This window comes from Oncorhynchus clarkii, chromosome 5 (genome assembly GCF_045791955.1).
Source record: "Oncorhynchus clarkii lewisi isolate Uvic-CL-2024 chromosome 5, UVic_Ocla_1.0, whole genome shotgun sequence".
Taxonomy (NCBI): Eukaryota; Metazoa; Chordata; class Actinopteri; order Salmoniformes; family Salmonidae; genus Oncorhynchus; species Oncorhynchus clarkii.
The window spans coordinates 12485385-12504435 of NC_092151.1; the positions used below are offsets into that span (position 1 = coordinate 12485385).

The window sequence follows — 19051 nt, forward strand, 5'->3', positions numbered from 1 at the left end:
ACTCTTCTTTGCAGATCTTCTCCAAGTCATTAAGGTTTTGAGGCTGACGTTTGGCAACTCGAACCTTCAGCTCCCTCCACAGATTGTCTATGGGAGTAAGATCTGGAGACTGACTAAGCCACTCCAGGACCTTAATGTGCTTCTTCTTGAGCCACTCCTTTGTTGCCTTGGCCGTGTGTTTTGGGTCATTGTCATGCTGGAATACCCATCCACAACCCATTTTCAATGCCCTGGCTGAGGGAAGGAGGTTCTCACCCAAGATTTGACGGTACATGGCCCTGTCCATCGTCCCTTTGATGTGGTGAAGTTGTCCTGTACCCTTAGCAGAAAAACACCCCCAAAGCCAAATGTTTCCACCTCCATGTTTGACGGTGGGGAAGGTGTTCTTTGGGTCATAGGCAGCATTCCTTCTCCTCGAAACACGGCGAGTTGAGTTGATGCCAAAGAGCTCCATTTTGGTCTCATCTGACCATCTGACTTTCACCCAGTTGTCCTCTGAATCATTCAGATGTTCATTGGCAAACTTCAGACGGGCATGTATATGTGCTTTCTTGAGCAGGAGGACCTTGCGGGCGCTGCAGGATTTCAGTCCTTCACGGCGTAGTGTGTTACCAATTGTTTTCTTGGTGACAATCGTCCCAGCTGCCTTGATCATCGACAAGATCCTCCTGTGTAGTTCTGGGCTGATTCCTCACCGTTCTCATGGCATTGCAACTCCACGAGGTGAGATCTTGCATGGAGCCCCAGGTCGAGGGAGATTGACAGTTCTTTAGTGTTTCTTCCATTTGCGAATAATCGCACCAACTGTTGTCACCTTCTCACCAAGCTGCTTGGCGATGGTCTTGTAGACCATTCCAGCCTTGTGTAGGTCTACAATCTTGTCCCTGACATCCTTGAAGAGCTCTTTGGTCTTGGCCATGATGGAGAGTTTGGAATCTGATTGATTGATTTCTTCTGTGGACAGGTGTCTTTTATACAGGTAACAAACTGAGATTAGGAGCACTCCCTTTAAGAGTGTGCTCCTAATCTCAGCTCGTTACCTGTATAAAAGACACCTGGGAGCCAGAAATCTTTCTGATTGAGAGGGGGTCAAATACTTATTTCCCTCATTAAAATGCAAATTAATTTATAACATTTTTAACATGCGTTTTTCTGGATTTTGTTGTTGTTATTCTGTCTCTTACTGTTCAAATAAACCTACCATTAAAATGATAGACTGATAATTTCTTTGTCAGTGGGCAAACGTACAAAAATCTGCAGGGGATCAAATACTTTTTTCCCTCACTGTATATATACACACACACACACACACACACACACACACACACACACACACACACACTACTGTTCAAAAGTTTGGGTTCACTTAGAAATGTCCTTGTTTTTGAAAGAAAAGCACATTTTTTGTCCATTAAAATAACATTACATTTATCAGAAATACAGTGTAGAGGAGTGGGAGGCACAACTGAGCAAGAGGACAAGTACATTAGAGTGTCTAGTTTGAGAAACAGACGCCTCACAAGTCCTCAACTGGCAGCTTCATTAAATAGTACCCGCAAAACACCCGTCTCAACGTCAACAGTGAAGAGGCTACCCCAGTATGCTGGCCTTCCTCTTGTGCACCGGGGCCTCCCACTCCTCTTTCTATACTGGTTAGAGCTAGTTTGCGCTGTTCTGTGGGAGTAGTCCACAGCATTGTACCAGATCTTCAGTTTAATGGCAATTTCTCGCATAGTGTAGCCTTCATTTCTCAGAAGAAGAATAGACTGACGAGGCCATTTTGAGCCTGTAATCGAACCCAAATGCTGATGCTCCAGATACTCAACTAGTCTAAAGAAGAAGATTCTTTAAATCAGAAGAACAGTTTTCAGCTGTGCTAACATAATTGCAGAAGGGTTTTCTAACGATCAATTAGCCTTCTAAAATTATAAACTTGAATTAGCTAACACAACGTGCCATTGGAACACAGGAGTGATGGTTGCTGAAAATGGGCCTCTGTACGCCTATGTAGATATTCTAATAAAAATCTGCCGTTTTCAGCTACAATAGTCATTTACAACATTAACAATGTCTACACTGTATTTCTGATCAATTTTATTTCAATGGACAAAAAATGTGCCTTTCTTTCAAAAATAAGGAGTATTTCTAAGTGACCCCAAGCTTTTGAATGGTAGTGTATATATTTACAAAAAAAATATATGGGGGATTAGAAATGATGCAGACAATTACATTGATGGAAGACAATTTATCTGCAGTATTACATCTGATCTACCCCCTAAAAAAAAAAAAAAGAAACAGTTTGTCTCGACCAAGCGTCTGTTTTAACATGCGCGCTCATTCGTACAATTCATTCCTGCTCCCACTTCCTCTCCCAATCCTCCTTACCTCATTTCTACACACGGGAGACCAATATGAAAAATGTATGCACTCACTAAGTCGCGCTGGATAAGAGCATCTGCTAAATTACTCAAATGCAAATGTACACACAAAAACCATACCTTGCATGTGTTCCCCATTTACTCTCCTCATGCCCTCCACCAAACCCTCTCCGCCCCTCGCCCTCCACCAAACCCCCTCCGCCCCTCGCCCTCCACCAAACCCCCTCCGCCCCTCTCCCTCCACCAAACCCATCTCCGCCCCCCACCAAACCCATCTCCGCCCCTCGCCCTCCACCAAACCCATTTCCGCCCCTCGCCCTCCACCAAACCCGTTTCCGCCCCTCACCCTCCTCCCCTCACCCATCTCCGCCTCTCGCCCTCCGCCCTCACCCTCCACCAAACCCATTTCTGCCCCTCGCGCTCCACCAAACCCATCTCCGTCCCTCGCCCTCCACCAAACCCCTCCGCTCCTCGCCTATAACATGTTAACCAGCTCCTATTTGCATAATGAGTGTGGCCGCATATATTTTAGTACAGTGGGAATCACAGGCCCTCGGCATACTTGTGTGTGCATGAATAAAGCCTTCAGTGGTCCTGGGCTGGGGAAACTCAATGGTTGCCCTACCCTCAAACAGACATCTTGTATTGTGTGGTAGGGAAAAGGAGGGAAAAATTATAGAAGATAACTTAAATATTTTTTTAGGTCAGCAGTAACTTGTACCTGTATGAAACAACTGGTCTGGTCTGCTCTGGTCCGGTCTCCTCAGGTCCTGTCTGGTCCTGTCCTGTCCTGTCTGGTCTGCTCTGGTCCTGTCTGGTCTGCTCTGGTCCTGTCTGGTCTGTTCCGCTCTGGTCCTGTCTGCTCTGGTCTGGTCCTGTCTGGTCTGTTCCGCTCTGGTCTGGTCTGCTCTGGTCCTGTCTGGTCTGCTCTGGTCTGGTCCTGTCTGGTCTGCTCTGGTCTGGTCCTGTCTGGTCTGTTCCGCTCTGGTCCTGTCTGGTCTGGTCCTGTCTGGTCATGCCTGGTCTGGTCTGGTGTTGTCTGGTCTGGTCCTGTCTGGTCTGCTCTGGTCCTGTCTGGCCTGCTCTAGTCCTGTCTGGTCTGGTCCTGTCGTCTGCTCTGGTCCTGTCGTCTGCTCTGGTCCGGTCGTCTGCTCTGGTCCGGTCTGGTCTGCTCTGGTCTGGTCCTGTCTGGTCTGTTCCGCTCTGGTCCTGTCTGGTCTGGTCCTGTCTGGTCATGCCTGGTCTGGTCTGGTGTTGTCTGGTCTGGTCCTGTCTGGTCTGCTCTGGTCCTGTCTGGTCTGCTCTAGTCCTGTCTGGTCTGGTCCTGTCGTCTGCTCTGGTCCGGTCGTCTGCTCTGGTCCGGTCTGGTCTGCTCTGGTCTGGTCCTGTCTGGTCTGTTCCGCTCTGGTCCTGTCTGGTCTGGTCCTGTCTGGTCATGCCTGGTCTGGTCTGGTGTTGTCTGGTCTGGTCCTGTCTGGTCTGCTCTGGTCCTGTCTGGTCTGCTCTAGTCCTGTCTGGTCTGGTCCTGTCGTCTGCTCTGGTCCGGTCGTCCGCTCTGGTCCGGTCCGCTCTGGTCCGGTCTGCTCTGGTCCGGTCTGCTTTGTTCCTCATACCTATCCTCCTCACTCATGCCTCATGTTCCCAAGCATAACAACCCAAGTCCATGGGCATGGTGAGATCAGATGCCAGGCGGCATGGTGAGATCAGATGCCAGGCGGCATGGTGAGATCAGATGCCAGGCGGCATGGTGAGATCAGATGCCAGGCGGCATGGTGAGATCAGATGCCAGGCGGCATGGTGAGATCAGATGCCTGGCGGCGTGGTGAGATCAGATGCCAGGCGGCGTGGTGAGATCAGATGCCAGGCGGCGTGGTGAGATCAGATGCCAGGCGGCGTGGTGAGATTAGATGCCAGGCGGCGTGGTGAGATCAGATGCCAGGCGGCATGGTGCTCAAGCCGGCCTCTCAGGCTAATTCTGTCGGTATGCAGGAGGCTCCGGACGGCTGCGGTCGCCCTATCTGACATGACAGCTCCCAGCGCTCGCAGCCATTCTGCTACATACGGCTGACACAAAATGGAGGATGTGCGAGCGAGAGCATGTGCAGAGAGGGAAGATGTTGTGCTGGTGTGGCAGGGACAGAATTAGGAATGTCCTACTCACTATAATGAGAGTAATGAGAGAAATTAAAAGGTGGTTTTAATGTTTCTTTTAAAAACTTTTTTTTTTTTTTACTGCGCTAAGGGATGCAAATACTCAGACCATTTATTTGAACCGTAGGCTTTTGACAATATGGTTTTATGTTCAAACAAAGTCTTTGCTTGAAAAGAACAATGGTAGTCATCAAATGTTATTGGTCACATACACATGGTTAGCAGATGTTGTTGGTCACATACACATGGTTAGCAGATGTTATTGCGAGTGTAGTTCTGACAGTGCAGCAATATCTAACAAGTAATCTAACAATTCCCCAACAAATACCTAATACACACAAATCTAAGTAAAGGAATGGAATAAGAATATATGGATGAGCAATCACCAAGAGGGCTTTGTACTGTAATGACTATACATTCATGTCTCAAAGATATGTAACTTTATTTGCTCAGTACAAGATTAGGGATGTGGCAGTGATCCCATGGAGTGAATGATTGACCTTGTATTTACATAATTTACGTTATGCATGACTGATACGGAACTGTGAATAAATCTTCTCCCCTTATGTTTTCTATATCTCTCCTTTTTTCTTCTTTCATCCTTTCTTTTTTAAAAATATTTTCTTTCCTTTTCTTCTTTGCTCTCTTTCGGTCTTTTCTGTCTCTCAGATGATCAGGCTGACCCGCGCTTGTGCCTCATCTGTGGCGACCGTGCGACGGGCCTGCACTATGGCATCATCTCCTGCGAGGGCTGCAAGGGCTTCTTCAAGCGCAGCATCTGCAACAAGCGCGTCTACCGCTGCAGCCGTGACAAGAACTGTGAGATGTCACGCAAGCAACGCAACCGCTGCCAGTACTGCCGCCTGCTCAAGTGCCTACAGATGGGCATGAACCGCAAAGGTACGTGGGGAAGAGTAGGAAAATGGCCAAAAGTTACTGAAGGTTTCAGGAAAGGTGAAATCACTATACGGTGCTAAGCTAGTTTAAACTAGCTGACCTCTGCTAAGGTTATACAGTATTCATACTTATTGTCACTGTGACTGTCATCGAAGTATTGCTCATAACTTCTGAGTAATGACTCCAACTACCTCCAGAACCACTCTGCTTCTGCAATGAATATACCGCATTGAACATCTTTCAGCACAAATCCCTCTCAAATGAGTGTTTAGCCCCACATCCTGAGGGCTTTATCCTTATCCCACGTAGCGCTCTGTCAGCTGTAGTTCAAACGGCCGAGGGCTACAGCTGCTGTGCAGGGAGCAGCTGTAGCCCTCTCGAAACATTCTCCTCATCAAACGCCAAAGAGAAAGACAGCGTGCCGGTATCGATGAGTGACAGGCCCCAAAACCACAGAGAGATTAAGATAAAGAGATCGACGGAGAGGTAGAGGTAAATAGAGAGAGACAGATACAGAGAGGTAACAACAGGGAGGAAAGGAGTTTGGAATTGGACCTCACATGGAGATTACACCTGGGTTCTGTTCATTAGGCACCAAACTAAAGAAAACAGACTGAAACACAGAGGGACGACCTGACTTTCTCCAATAACAAACAATATTTTCGTGTTCCCTTCCGTGTGCACTAATGAATATGACACTGGATACCTTCTCAAAGAGGGAAGATTGGAGGGTTGGAGAGGATGATGATGACGATGATTAAGGTTGGCAGTTACCTCTGATAGATCTAGCCCCAATGCATTCTGGTAGAGCCGTTGTTGTCAGTTCTGGTCAGAGTCTATTTGGGTGATTGGATGGATCTGGACCCCTGTCACCCCATCTTGCCTCACCCTACTGTCTTATCTCCCTTGTAACTTAAGATGACATCACGTTCATAGTTAGACACTGCTTGTCATACCGCCCTCTTTATTCTTCTCTCTCTCTCTCTCTCTCTCTCTCTCTCTCTCTCTCTCTCTCTCTCTCTCTCTCTCTCTCTACCTCTCTCTACCTCTCTCTCTCTCTCTCTACCTCTCTCTACCTCTCTCTCTCTCTCTCTACCTCTCTACCTCTCTCTCTCTCTACCTCTCTCTCTCTCTACCTCTCTCTCTCTCTACCTCTCTCTCTCTCTACCTCTCTCTCTCTCTACTTCTCTCTCTCTCTCTACCTCTCTCTCTCTCTACCTCTCTCTCTCTCTACCTCTCTCTCTCTACCTCTCTCTCTCTACCTCTCTCTCTACCTCTCTCTCTCTACCTCTCTCTCTCTACCTCTCTCTCTCTACCTCTCTCGCTCTACCTCGCTCTACCTCGCTCTCGCTCTACCTCGCTCTCGCTCTACCTCGCTCTACCTCGCTCTCGCTCTACCTCGCTCTCGCTCTACCTCGCTCTCGCTCTACCTCGCTCTCGCTCTACCTCGCTCTACCTCGCTCTCGCTCTACCTCGCTCTACCTCGCTCTCGCTCTACCTCGCTCTCGCTCTACCTCGCTCTATCTCTACCTCGCTCTCTCTCTACCTCGCTCTCTCTCTACCTCGCTCTCTCTCTACCTCGCTCTCTCTCTACCTCTCTCTCTCTCTCTCGTTACGGCACTTCATTTTTATGATACACTTACTGTTCAGATAATGTCAATGCTCCCAAAAAGATGAAACAAGGCAGATTTTCAAGCGGTTGTGAGGGTTCAGTTCGTTGGAGCATGGTGCTTAAAACACCAGGCTTGTGAGTTTGATTTCCATATGGGCCACATGTACTGAATATTAGATTGAACCGTAAGTCGCGTTGGATAAATGTCTACTAAAACTGCATATTATTAAAGAGAATGAACCATACACATGCGTTCCATTCTTCATCCAGAGGACACTGAATAAAGTCACTGGTGTCATTAGCCATCAGTTAGTGTGATGCTCCATTAATATGACAGCGTCGTTAGGGTTTGGCCGGGGTAGGCCGTCACTGTAAATAAGAATTTGTTCTTAACTGACTTGCCTAGTTAAATAAAGGTAATTTTTAAAATAATAATGGGGCAGCAGAGAAGATATGACACACTGCTGTCCCGAATCACAATTTCACCCTCGCCGCGCCATGAAACAACTTACTTTCCCATTCCGATAAGCCCTCTGGGGAAACACGAGTACTCTCTCCCGTTCCATGTTCTACCTCTACTTACACTCTCTGATCCTCGATATTCCAAAAGATAAGAACGTGCTGTGTCGAAACCCGAGAAGAGGAGGAGAAATCCTTTGCTTTGATGTCTCGATATGCAAAGTCATTGATAAATATTGCCTTTCGATTTGCCACACCTAAGTGGAGAAGGAAAGGAGGGAGTACGAGGGAGGCCTGAAACAGCTGGTTAATCAATGGCCCCCAGGCAGTGGCTGGAGAGAAACGAGAAGCGTTATCTGATTCGTAAGACCAGTAGATGTACACTTCCAAGCATGGTGAATGAAGCACCTTAAGCAATATGCAGATAATCCAATTAGAGTGTGTAGTCACTGCCAAATATGTGTCTATGAACTTGAAGTACACAGATGTCATTTTCTCTTGGTCTAACCGTAAACTAATGGGTTTATTTGATGAGGGGTGACGGGTAGCAAGTCCACCCCCTTGTGGTACACCATCCTCGTAGTGCACCCCCCTCGTAGCTGTTCTCTTTAGAGTGTGCACTTTGGCGAAGGAATGGTCCACCATTAATTCTCCAAAGAATGAATTTGAACCAATAGCATGGCTGGTCTCCACAACAGTGTCAAACAACTGCAGCATTCCACGTGCAAAATGCTTAGTGGCTTGAGCTGAACTCGAGAGTGTGCCTCCACTGCCTCCCTGTGGCCGCTTCTGAGATCACACCCACCAATGCTCCATTTCACACAATCAGAATAGTGCTAAGGACCTTAGTCAGATCCACAAAGCCTGACCAGTGGCCACCACATCTACATCACCAAGCGTTTGCAGCCTTATGTATGCGAGTGACTGAAAAAACAGGTTGAAACCTGCTCCTTTACCTTGTCTGTCAGCTGAGATGGACCCTGTCTCTCAGCTGGAAGTAGTCAGTTAGACATGTGTTTATGTGTGACGTGTAGGGAGGAGGGCAACAGAAAGACGGAGAAGAGAGGGCTTCTGTGTTCTATGTTTTTCAAATTCAAATGTTTAGACACATGTACACACACACACACACACACCATTCAACTGTTAATTCATCACGCAACTCAATTGATGTCAATCATATGCTCTTTAGGGTATCCTTCTATTTCTGTTTAATCCAGTTCAGACCAGTTAAAACGCTGATGCCTTTTCTCACCATTAGAGGGTGCCACGTCCCTTCCACAAATCTCACAGCTCAGATTCTACAGCCTTCCACATCTCCCTCAACAGTAAAAAACTTCCAGTCATCCTATGTTGAGTTGCTGAACCCAACTCCAACCCTCCTGTCACCATCTTTTTTCTTTCAACTAGTCTATTTTAAAATGGTTTTGGAAGATGTGAAATGCATTTACAGATTTTCAGAATGGGCTTTCTAAGTTCTGTCTGTGTGTCTTTCCACAGCAATCAGAGAGGATGGAATGCCAGGGGGAAGGAATAAGAGCATTGGACCTGTCGAGGTATGTCACAATTTATTACAATTTATTACTGTTTAAGCAAAAGAAAAGAAGAAATCTGTGTTCTTATTGGACAAGTTCAAGTAGTCCCTCCCTTTTTCTCTCGGTTTCAAAAAGTTTTCTCCATACTGAAAACCGCAGACACTGTTGCCCTCAATGACTTTGGTTGTGCACTGTGGTGTTCGTGTTTTCTATGTTCCTCCCAGTGGAGGCTGCTGAGGGGAGAACGGCTCATAATAATGGTCAGAACAGAGAAAATGGAATGGCATCAAACACCTGGAAACCATGTGTTTCATGTATTTGACACCATTCCACCGATTCCACTACATTCATTACCACGAGCCCGTCCTCCCCAATTAAGGTGCCACCAACCTCCTGTGGTTCCTCCCAGTGTGAGACTGTTTTTTACCTCAATATAATACACTTTTAGTTCCATCATTCTGTTTGTAAAGCGTATTCAGAGAATATATTTCTCACATTACAGGCAACTCGAAAAGGGACATGATTCTCTCTCCAATTGATTCAGAGCCCACATTTGTGTACGACATGGACTTGAAGTGCTTTATTTTCAAACTATTTATTTATTTTATGTTCCATACATTTCAGCCTTTTTATGTTCAGCTACAAAAAGCTACAAAAACTAAAAACTGCTAAAACGTTTTGAGACTCATCACAAAAAAGAGGCTATTTTCCAGGTGTACTTTTAAAGAGAAGCCCCTGGAAGCAGCTGAGTAGCCGAACACAAAGGTTTGATTGATGAGATCTGATTGGTGAAAACCAGACCATTTTAACAGTAGCTTTGCATTTCCAAATCTTTTAACAGGCCACAAAAATGTAGTTGAATATGTTTAAATGTTTAATTGTTGGCTATTGTGGCTTGTTGTGAACCAGTAAGGTAGGCTTTCATTTTCACCTCAAAATGTTTAAAACCACACAATAATGACAGCAAAAGTCAGTCTTTACTAGAACAGTGTACCTGCATGATATTTTGCAATAGTTGAAATACCTCTGTTTTTTTTATTTGCCTGGAAAGTATCTGCAGAATGGTTTTAGATAACATTCTCTGCCTAGCATCTTTCAAGGAGCAAAATCATTCAGTTGATTCCAGCGATTGCCTCAATATCGGTGTCCTTGCTCCAAAGCTGGATTCAGGCCCTGCGAGACAATCAAGTCTGTCCCTCATTATTGCAGATAGGGTTAACTCATTAGGCTTAAATCACCCTTCTGCTCAGATGTGAACGATAGCGCTGCAACTGAGTAATCAGACGCCTTTCAAACACAGATAATGGGAATGCACCGCTTGTGCGGCGGAGAAAAAGTTCACCCGCTTCCCGAGGCAAAGAGTGCAAGAGCGAGTGCGAGATATGTCCGTGGGAGCTTGTTTTCTTCTCCAATCTAAGAAGCTCCTGCCATCTTAAATCCACTCATAGCCACATATTGATTCCACTGTTCACGGGTATACTGATAATATGTGAAAGAAAAGCTGCCCGCCACCGTCTCGGGAACATTCTTAAAATATTTATATGAAACCTTTGTCATTTCTCATGAGCAGGGTTTAGTATGCTACATAGCTGAATAAAGAAGCTTAACAATGACCAATGTGTAACATTTTTCTTATCGTCAGACAAACAGGCTTTTGTTTGTACAGGGACTAATGCATCTGAATCAATAACCCCATGACATACTGAATCTCAAGAGAAAATGAACAGAGGCTTTCTCTTCTCTTACCTCCTTCCTTGTTGCCCTCCCTCCTTTTTTCCCTCGCTTCTCTGCTATAGATTTCGAATGAAGAAATGGAGCGCATTATGACAGGCCAGGAGTTCAAGGAGGATGCTGGTTTACCAGAGCACACCTGGGGAAATAACGGGGACAGCGACCACAGTTCCCCCGACAATGGTGTCTCCGAGGGCAACCAACCCTCGCCGGTCTCCACCCTGTCGTCCAGGTGAGCTGTTGCAGTAGGGGTACAGACCATTACCTCAAAAGTTAAAGGTTGGCGCACTGAACGAGAAACACCACTGACTGAGTAACTATGACTTCCCCCAGGAGTGAAATGCATCCACATTTTGTGGCCAAATTCAATATCTTTAAATTAATTTCTGAATAAAATGACCTATATCTGGCAGTCGTATCTCCTATGAACGAATACAGATACATTTTAGTTTGTCCCCTCAGCTTCATGACACCTTTTGAATTTTCCATTGCATGCCTACCAGTACCAGTAATGCTTTTTGAATGTTGTTGTTATGCGATTGAGTGAAGGTTCCTCTCATGTTAAAATGTAAGGTCACCCACATTTCACTCCTAAGCACATTTATGGGAGAATTTGAAGCTCCACACAACTGGATTCTCCCTGGGTTTGTTGCCGCGGAAACAGAGGACACAGTTTTCATTCCTCTGCCTTTGCTGAAGTCTTGCCATTCCACAATGATAAATACTGTCCTTTAACATGATTGTCTCAGGGTCGATGCTTTCTGTCTGCAACCCAGTCCTCTCTGGCGCTGTCTCCATGATAAAGCGTAGAGTTCTATCATGATTTTTTCATGCTTGACTGTGCCCAGAAAAATATACATTTGGTAGAAAACTCTGTCACGCTTCACATTATGGTGCCATTATTCTTGTGTAATTATTTCTGTAAGCACAGTGTAATAAGTATTTATAGTAGAACAGTTCTTCACTCCGTAATGGTTTCCTGGCTTGTGTCTTTGCAGCAAGTCCCTGGAAATGAATAGCTACACTGCTACCTACCGGGACCAGTACGTGGGCACGCCCGTGTCCTCACACTACAAGTTCCTGCCGCACCTTTTTGGTTATGCCCAGTCAGTCCTTAGGCCCACCCTGGCCCGCAGCCTGTACTCCCAATCACAGACCCTGGTCTCCCAACTGGTGGCAGCTGAGGACCTGGCCCCCCTGGGGACCCCCATGCTCATAGAAGATGGGTGAGTTCCCACGGTGTACACATCTGTGTCGGGAACTGTGCTTTTGACGTTTTCTTTTGGTAGACTTTTAAGGTTTGGAGTCTTGACCCCAGATGTCTTGTTTTGTCTGATCTTTCCTAAAAACGTTCTATCAATCACTCTTTTTATTCATTATCTTTGGTTCTAGAGTGTGAAGAAACTGTGTTATGCCTAACCTTCACACCTCCCTGTCTGCCATGTGTCCCCCAGGTACAGGGTGACCCAGGGGGAGCTGTTTGCCTTGCTCTGTCGGCTGGCAGACGAGCTGCTGTTTCGGCAGATCTCCTGGATCAAGCGGCTGCCCTTCTTCTGCGAGCTGTCCATCGAGGACTACACCCTGCTGCTCAGTGCCACTTGGCAGGAGCTCATCCTGCTCTCCAGCCTCACCATCTACAGTGGCCAGATGTTCGGGGACCTGGCCAACGTCACCACCAAGTACTCACCCTCTGACTACGAGCTGCAAGGGTAAGATAAGCCTGGGATCTTAGGTCTCTAGGTTCTTGAGTCTGGTAACATGGATCTGGGGATGGGTTCCATTGCCATAGCCTTGGCTCAAGGTTGGCCTTTTTGGGAGACTATTAGGAAGGGTGGTTACCCAGAGCCAGATTAGGCCTGTAGCTTAATCTGGCTGAGAAATATCGGTCCTGGGATATATCATTAATTAAGTATTTTAAATGCAACTTAAGCCATTCTTTCAAATGATTTTGATTGATTATCTCTCATCTGCCAGGTTTAGTGAAGATGGAATGGATGTGATGGAGAGACTGATATACCTGTTCCGCAAATTTAATCAGCTGAAGGTTAGCAATGAGGAGTATGCCTGTATGAAAGCCATCAACTTCCTCACCCAAGGTATGTCAATTCTACATACTTTTTAAAATATGTTGGAAAATCCAAAAAAGGCTGGGATGATAAAATGGGTGCTGGGCTAATTTTTACACTGGAAAAAAAAAATGGAACCTATGAAATATAATCTGAAATGTCAGTAGATACTGTGCATATTATTGTGTGTGTGTGTATCTATTTAATTCATATTTTATTAAACCAAGTCTTGGCAATGAAGGCAGCACAACTTTATTGTTTTAAAGGGACGTCTGTATTAGTCATAATCCGTAACCCTCTCCTCTGTGCAGATATCCGAGGGCTTACCAACGTTTCTCAGCTGGAGAAGCTGAACAAGCGCTACTGGTATGTGTGCCAGGACCTAGCTGAGTACAAGTACCCTCACCAGCCCAAACGCTTCCCTGAGATCATGATGTGCCTTCCTGAGATCCGCCACATTGCCGGTGAGTACATACAGTTCATTCAATTTTCACCTTATAATGCAAACCCTTTTCAGCTCCGACTGAGCCATTTTCACTGTAAGGTGTGCAATATGTATTATGCATATGGCTATACGAAACGTGTACAGTGTGTATGACATGGGTAATGTGCAATGTGTGTACTATGTTATGTGCCGTGTTTATTTTGTATACAGCACAGTGTGTCTAAGGTTAAAGTTCATCCTATCCTATTTTAGGATGTCATCAAGGGAAAACATTATACACCCCAATGTATGGTAAATAATGTACTGTAATAGATCTGTGGTTGTGAATACTGTGCACGTCAATGTCCATTGGATTTGCTTGGGGGATAGATGTGGATTAAGAGAGGTTGTTTTCTGTGCTTACTGTCTTTGATGGTGCAGTACAAAAATAAAACAAATTGTATGGAAAATGTATGCACTCTCTGGATAAGAGCATATGCTAAATGACTAATGTGTAAAATGTAATGTAAATGGTCGTTCCTTCCAGGGAAGCTAGTGAACGTTCCGTTGGAACAGCTCCCCCTGCTGTTTAAGGCCGTCCTACACTCCTGCAAGTTCAGCCCCAACACCCTCCGAGCAGGCACCACCACCTGCCTGACAACAGGCCTCATCCCCGGCAACTGAGCCACGCCTCTCAAAACCCACCGTTCACCTGAAGGAGGGGGGGACCCCCTTCTTTCTTTTGTGAATGTGACAGAATTGTTTTTCTAAATGTATTTATTACACGACAGATCTGAATGTATTCTCATCTACGCAGAGCACACGCCTCTGCAATAAGAAATGCACAACCAATGCATTGTTCAGATGTGTAAGTGCAGTTTACAAGTATGTGAAGTGTTAACATGGTAGCTATTTTTCGTATAGATTTCCAGGAAGTGTTTTGTTTGTTTGGGGATCCACTAGAAAACGCTATTGTAACTGAAAGACTACCTCAGGAAGTATTTGTTTTGTTTTCAGTGGACATATGCCTGTGTCAGTGAAAAGATAACTTCAGCAGTCTTTGGTATGTTTGTACTATCCTCAGCTACAGTAAAGTACATGAGATATACTTCCCCAATGTGTTTAAAAAAAATCTATGTGGCGTTAATGATTGTTACCAAAGGTCTCTAAAGATACACTCAGTTACCAAGTGTAGTTGAATTGAGTTTTAATATATACTACATGCTATACATTTAGCTTTTTAAGATTAGTTACATTTATCATGGTGGGGGTGGTGTGGTTTCTCAGCTGGCATTGGTATATCTACTCCAACACGTCTGCCAATAGTGACAGATGAGATGTCCCAAGCTGCCTTCACTGATGCCTTGTTTCTCATCACTAGTAATGTCAACATAAAGTGGCGGCAAATTCAAGCCTCTTTTTCATTTACATTTCTACTCAAGCCCTTTAGCGAGTAGAAATTACATTTAGTCAAAATTGATACGGGTATTTTTAAGGGGAATGGTAAGTGGAAGTGAAGGAGAATCTTTCATGTTTCCAACTACACTTGAAAGATTTTCCGATGGAAGATTGCATTTCTTGATCAATCAATGAATTAACTGAAGGACCACTCTGGGATTGGTGATGATAGGCCAGTAAAGTGTTACTGTCCCAGTCGACCTTCTCCTGAGATGTACCAGTTACTCCAGATACCTGGGAGGACGAGAAGTGCAATATGCACACTGTTGAAAACCCAGGGTGTGGGTGTGTTTTTTTTTTAAATAGATGTGAAATGCTGCCAATAGTGGCAAGCTCAGCCATAGTTCAAGAGTATTGTTGTTGTGCATTCTACTCTTTCAAGAGACATGTTCAAAGCAAAATCCCACCTGTGACCTCTAGGGTCACAGGGATTGTTATGTCTGCATGTGCATCAACAAAAATGTTGCAGCTGCCAGTTAATGTTTTCTGTGATATTTTCTCACTCGAGTTCGTCAGAAGTTGAGTTCTAAACAGGGTAAGGCGGAAGTTTGGTGTACTGCACTCAGAAGTTACTCAGGATCACTTTGTTGAATTGCGCGTTTAGTATTAGTAGTTGTAGGTTTTGGGGGACGTCGTAAGTAGCCGTCTTGTCTTTTGGGGTCTTTTTTTTCTGTAGGGGAGTTGTTGTATTTGTGTGGGTGTTTGGACTATATGGAATAGAATACGATTTTAATGGACTAATAAGGACACAATTTGGGTTCTGAATTGATGTAAGGCTCTGTGGTTATTCTCATATTCACTTGTATTCTCAGGTGTGTTACAAACAAGGCAAAAAAGGACAATATGTTTTTTGAGCAAAGTGCAGCATTGACCAGACTCAGTCAGTTAGAAGTGTTACATCAGAACTGTAAAGAAATAAATGTTGTTGTAAGGGCAAACTGGCATCAGATCCACGGAGTGCACCCCTCCCCTTCAAAGCATTCCAAATCCAACTGAATATATGTGTTATATCTATTGAATGTTTACATATTTGCACCAGACAATGATTTAAGTGAAGGGACTGTGCCAGAGTTGATGGTTTTGCTGTAGGTCCTCAGTCGGAGCCAGTTTTGGCATTTTGACTAGAAGTGCCTCTCGTAGCCATTCTGTCAACATCTTGGATACACACGTCTTTGAACAAACTGGGAATTGATGCGTATTCGTAAATGAATTAATCACATCTATTCAATGTCCCGCTTTTGTCTGTTTTTATTCAACTTTTAACATTTGTAATTTACTTGGAATGTATTTTGTTGTTTTCTAAGAATGTTTTGCATATCAATTAGATTTGATTGTTTGAAGTGAAGGTGACTAGGATTTTTCTTTTTTTTTAAGTCAGTGGCTGAATCTCAAATCACTCCCTTTACCGCACCCCCCTGGCCAGCCATTTGCACATACACGTGTGCCTCTGCCATATGCATAAGTGTCCCAAAACTGAGGGAGTGGAAATGATCAAGGGTGTTGGGGCTAATTAGACCCTTCTATAGCCACTTCGACCAAGCCAGAAAGGCTGCAGGCTCCAGAGGGAAGTGCTATCCGGGGAGGGGGACAGGAGTCTATCACCGGCTGGGCTGAATGCGTCGACACCTAGAGGTAATATGACGTCAGGAAGAACTACGCCCTCTAGTGGTCTAGGCGCCAACTTGAAGCACCGCGAAATGTTAGGAGTTTGCATAATTTCATACAAAAGAGTGGACAAGTGTTCCTAATTATATATGTGCATTTGTTTGTGTCTGTTTCTGATGCTTGACACGTAAAATATGAAACATCTCCCAAATTAAATGTTTGACTGTTGTGGTCATTATATTGTAAAACAACGAGGAATTGTATCATTTTGAATTTCATGCCCGTTTTATTATTTAAATGTTGATCTGGAATTGCATCGTTCAAGCTAACGCCGAGACCCTTAGTAGTTCTTCCTGACGTCGTATTACCTCTAGGTGTCGACGCAGTCAGCCCAGCCGGTGATACACTCGTGTCACCCCGCGATGAGCAGCTACATAAAGCATCTTCCAGTCATGCTGCAAAGGCGTCGGTTTCCTCCTTAACTAAACTTAACTTAACTAAACTTAACTTAACTTTAATGGCGAGCAGCCCTAAAATACCTGGGAAAATATGCATACTGTCTTAATAAAACACCATTTTCTACCACCATGATGCTACTTCCGGACGTTGCATGCAGCCTTCAGACAGGGGCAAACAACAGACTGGTGCAACCTAGCATGGTGGAGGAAAATTGTTTAATTAAGACGGTACGCATATATTCCCAGTTTTCTTTAAGGCTGCTCGCCATTAAAGTTAGTCTAGGAGGAAATCGTCACATTTGCAGCCTAAACGGAGGATGTTTTATGTCGTTTCTAGTCAAGGGGGGACACAAGCATATCTGGGCAGATCACCCTGGGACGTCAGAGGGCAAACGACGTCAAAAATAATATTGCCCTCTGACAGACCTTGGGGCTGCATTCAAGTCACGAGTGTGTCCCAAAGTTGATGGGTTTATTGAGCCCCTCTTTACTCTCGTTTCGTCAAGTGACGAGGGTCCTCCGAGTGAGTTGGTAGGGAAAAAGTGAGAGCCGGTTTGGGATATAACTAGTATTCTGTCCCAGTCATTTACCAGAAACAAGGTAGACATCTTGGAGATGCATGGTTTGCGATGCATGTGTTGGCCTGTAGGTAGGTGCTATCTGTCAGTGGTGCCCAGTTTTCAAGGGGCATCCTGCAGCTCAGGGATTCAAATTGACAGGGAAGCTCTGCTTTGGTTCATGGTTGACATGTTTGATATTTGTTGACCGGTGTGTGTTTTAATGGATGTTGGCTTTATAATTGAGGAACATATATTTTAATCTTGCTCAATTGGAGAAGATACCTTTTAATCTTGCTCAATTGGGGAAGATATCTTTTAATCTTGCTCAATTGGAGAAGATATATTTTAATCTTGCTCAATTGGGGAAGATATCTTTTAATCTTGCTCAATTGGGGAAGATATCTTTTAATCTTGCTCAATTGGAGAAGATATCTTTTAATCTTGCTCAATTGGAGAAGATACCTTTTAATCTTGCTCAATTGGGGAAGATACCTTTTAATCTTGCTCAATTGGAGAAGATACCTTTTAATCTTGCTCAATTGGGGAAGATACCTTTTAATCTTGCTCAATTGGAGAAGATATCTTTTAATCTTGCTCAATTGGAGAAGATACCTTTTAATCTTGCTCAATTGGGGAAGATACCTTTTAATCTTGCTCAATTGGAGAAGATACCTTTTAATCTTGCTCAATTGGAGAAGATACCTTTTAATCTTGCTCAATTGGAGAAGATACCTTTTAATCTGGCTCAATTGGAGAAGATACCTTTTAATCTTGCTCAATTGCATCCTGCAGCTCAGGGATTAAAATTGACAGGGAAACTCATCTTTGGTTCATGGTTGACATGTTAGATTTTTGTTGACCTGCGTGTGTGTGTGCCTTTTTAATCTTGCTCAATTTAAGTGGTAACGGTCCCTAACCACTAAGTGTCAAAAAGAATAGGGCCAGATCATCACAACACCTTTGCCTCTGACACAAACAATTACATTTACGCTCATAACTCTTTACTCTGCTGTGCTGTGTTACAATCAACACTTTATTTTATTTGAGGGAACACTATTGGGGTCTTATGCATAAAGCCATTATACACTTTATTGAAGTGGTGACTAACAACCTCTCGCTTATTTTCAATACGTATTTGTCAACATCGTTTTTCTCATTCTCTTTGCTAGAATGTATCAATCAAAAGAAAGGCTTTTGAATTGCAGTGATATCAGGTGTCATATCATGTTTTAGGGGGGCACAATGCTTTGTTTGTTTATGTTGTTCTGGGTTTAAAAAAGTTGCAGGCAGAGAAATTAAAAAGTTAAGATGTGATGTTCTACTGTAACATGTTGTTTCTTAAAGCTACAATCCTTTGAAATAATAACAAAGGGTCACCCCACCTCTGTTTTGGGATGGGATGGGCCTGGAGAAGTGTTACCACTCTCAAATTCATAGACAGAGCTATGGATGCAAGGACTGACCATCCCATGATATAAACATTCTAGTTTTTGCCATGTTTTGAGGCTATAAAGTGTTTTTTAAATATATTTTCTTTGTTTACAAACATCTGAGCAAAACAAGCTACGTTATATTTTGGATTCTGATGGGGTACAACAATTGAACTCATGATGCGTTTATAAGTACAAATGTTCAAGAATCAATGGCCTATGTATCATTAATTCGTGAGTCCAAACATTTATGTTGCAACTAAGGATTCTAGCTTTAACCTCCAACATGG

At 44.2% G+C, this 19051-nt stretch overlaps 1 protein-coding gene across 1 annotated transcript; it reads left to right on the forward strand.

The window, feature by feature from the left end:
- The first annotated feature begins 4322 nt into the window (after positions 1-4322).
- LOC139409635 (nuclear receptor subfamily 6 group A member 1-A-like) lies at positions 4323-15544 on the forward strand. The gene is made up of 9 exons (XM_071155056.1): positions 4323-4359; positions 5199-5429; positions 8995-9050; positions 10826-10992; positions 11759-11986; positions 12215-12469; positions 12735-12856; positions 13138-13290; positions 13798-15544. Exons 1-9 carry the CDS (start codon positions 4323-4325, stop codon positions 13932-13934), a joined length of 1386 nt encoding a protein of 461 aa, XP_071011157.1. The 3' UTR covers positions 13935-15544.
- The last annotated feature ends 3507 nt before the right edge of the window (positions 15545-19051 follow it).

Bases quoted from the DNA above. Each gene is read 5' to 3' on its own strand.
- LOC139409635 (XM_071155056.1), top strand. From the start codon at position 4,323: ATGGTGCTCAAGCCGGCCTCTCAGGCTAATTCTGTCG. The intron at 10,993-11,758 runs GTGAGCTGTTGC...GTGTCTTTGCAG, and splicing joins GTCTCCACCCTGTCGTCCAG to CAAGTCCCTGGAAATGAATA. The intron at 12,470-12,734 runs GTAAGATAAGCC...CTCATCTGCCAG, and splicing joins TCTGACTACGAGCTGCAAGG to GTTTAGTGAAGATGGAATGG.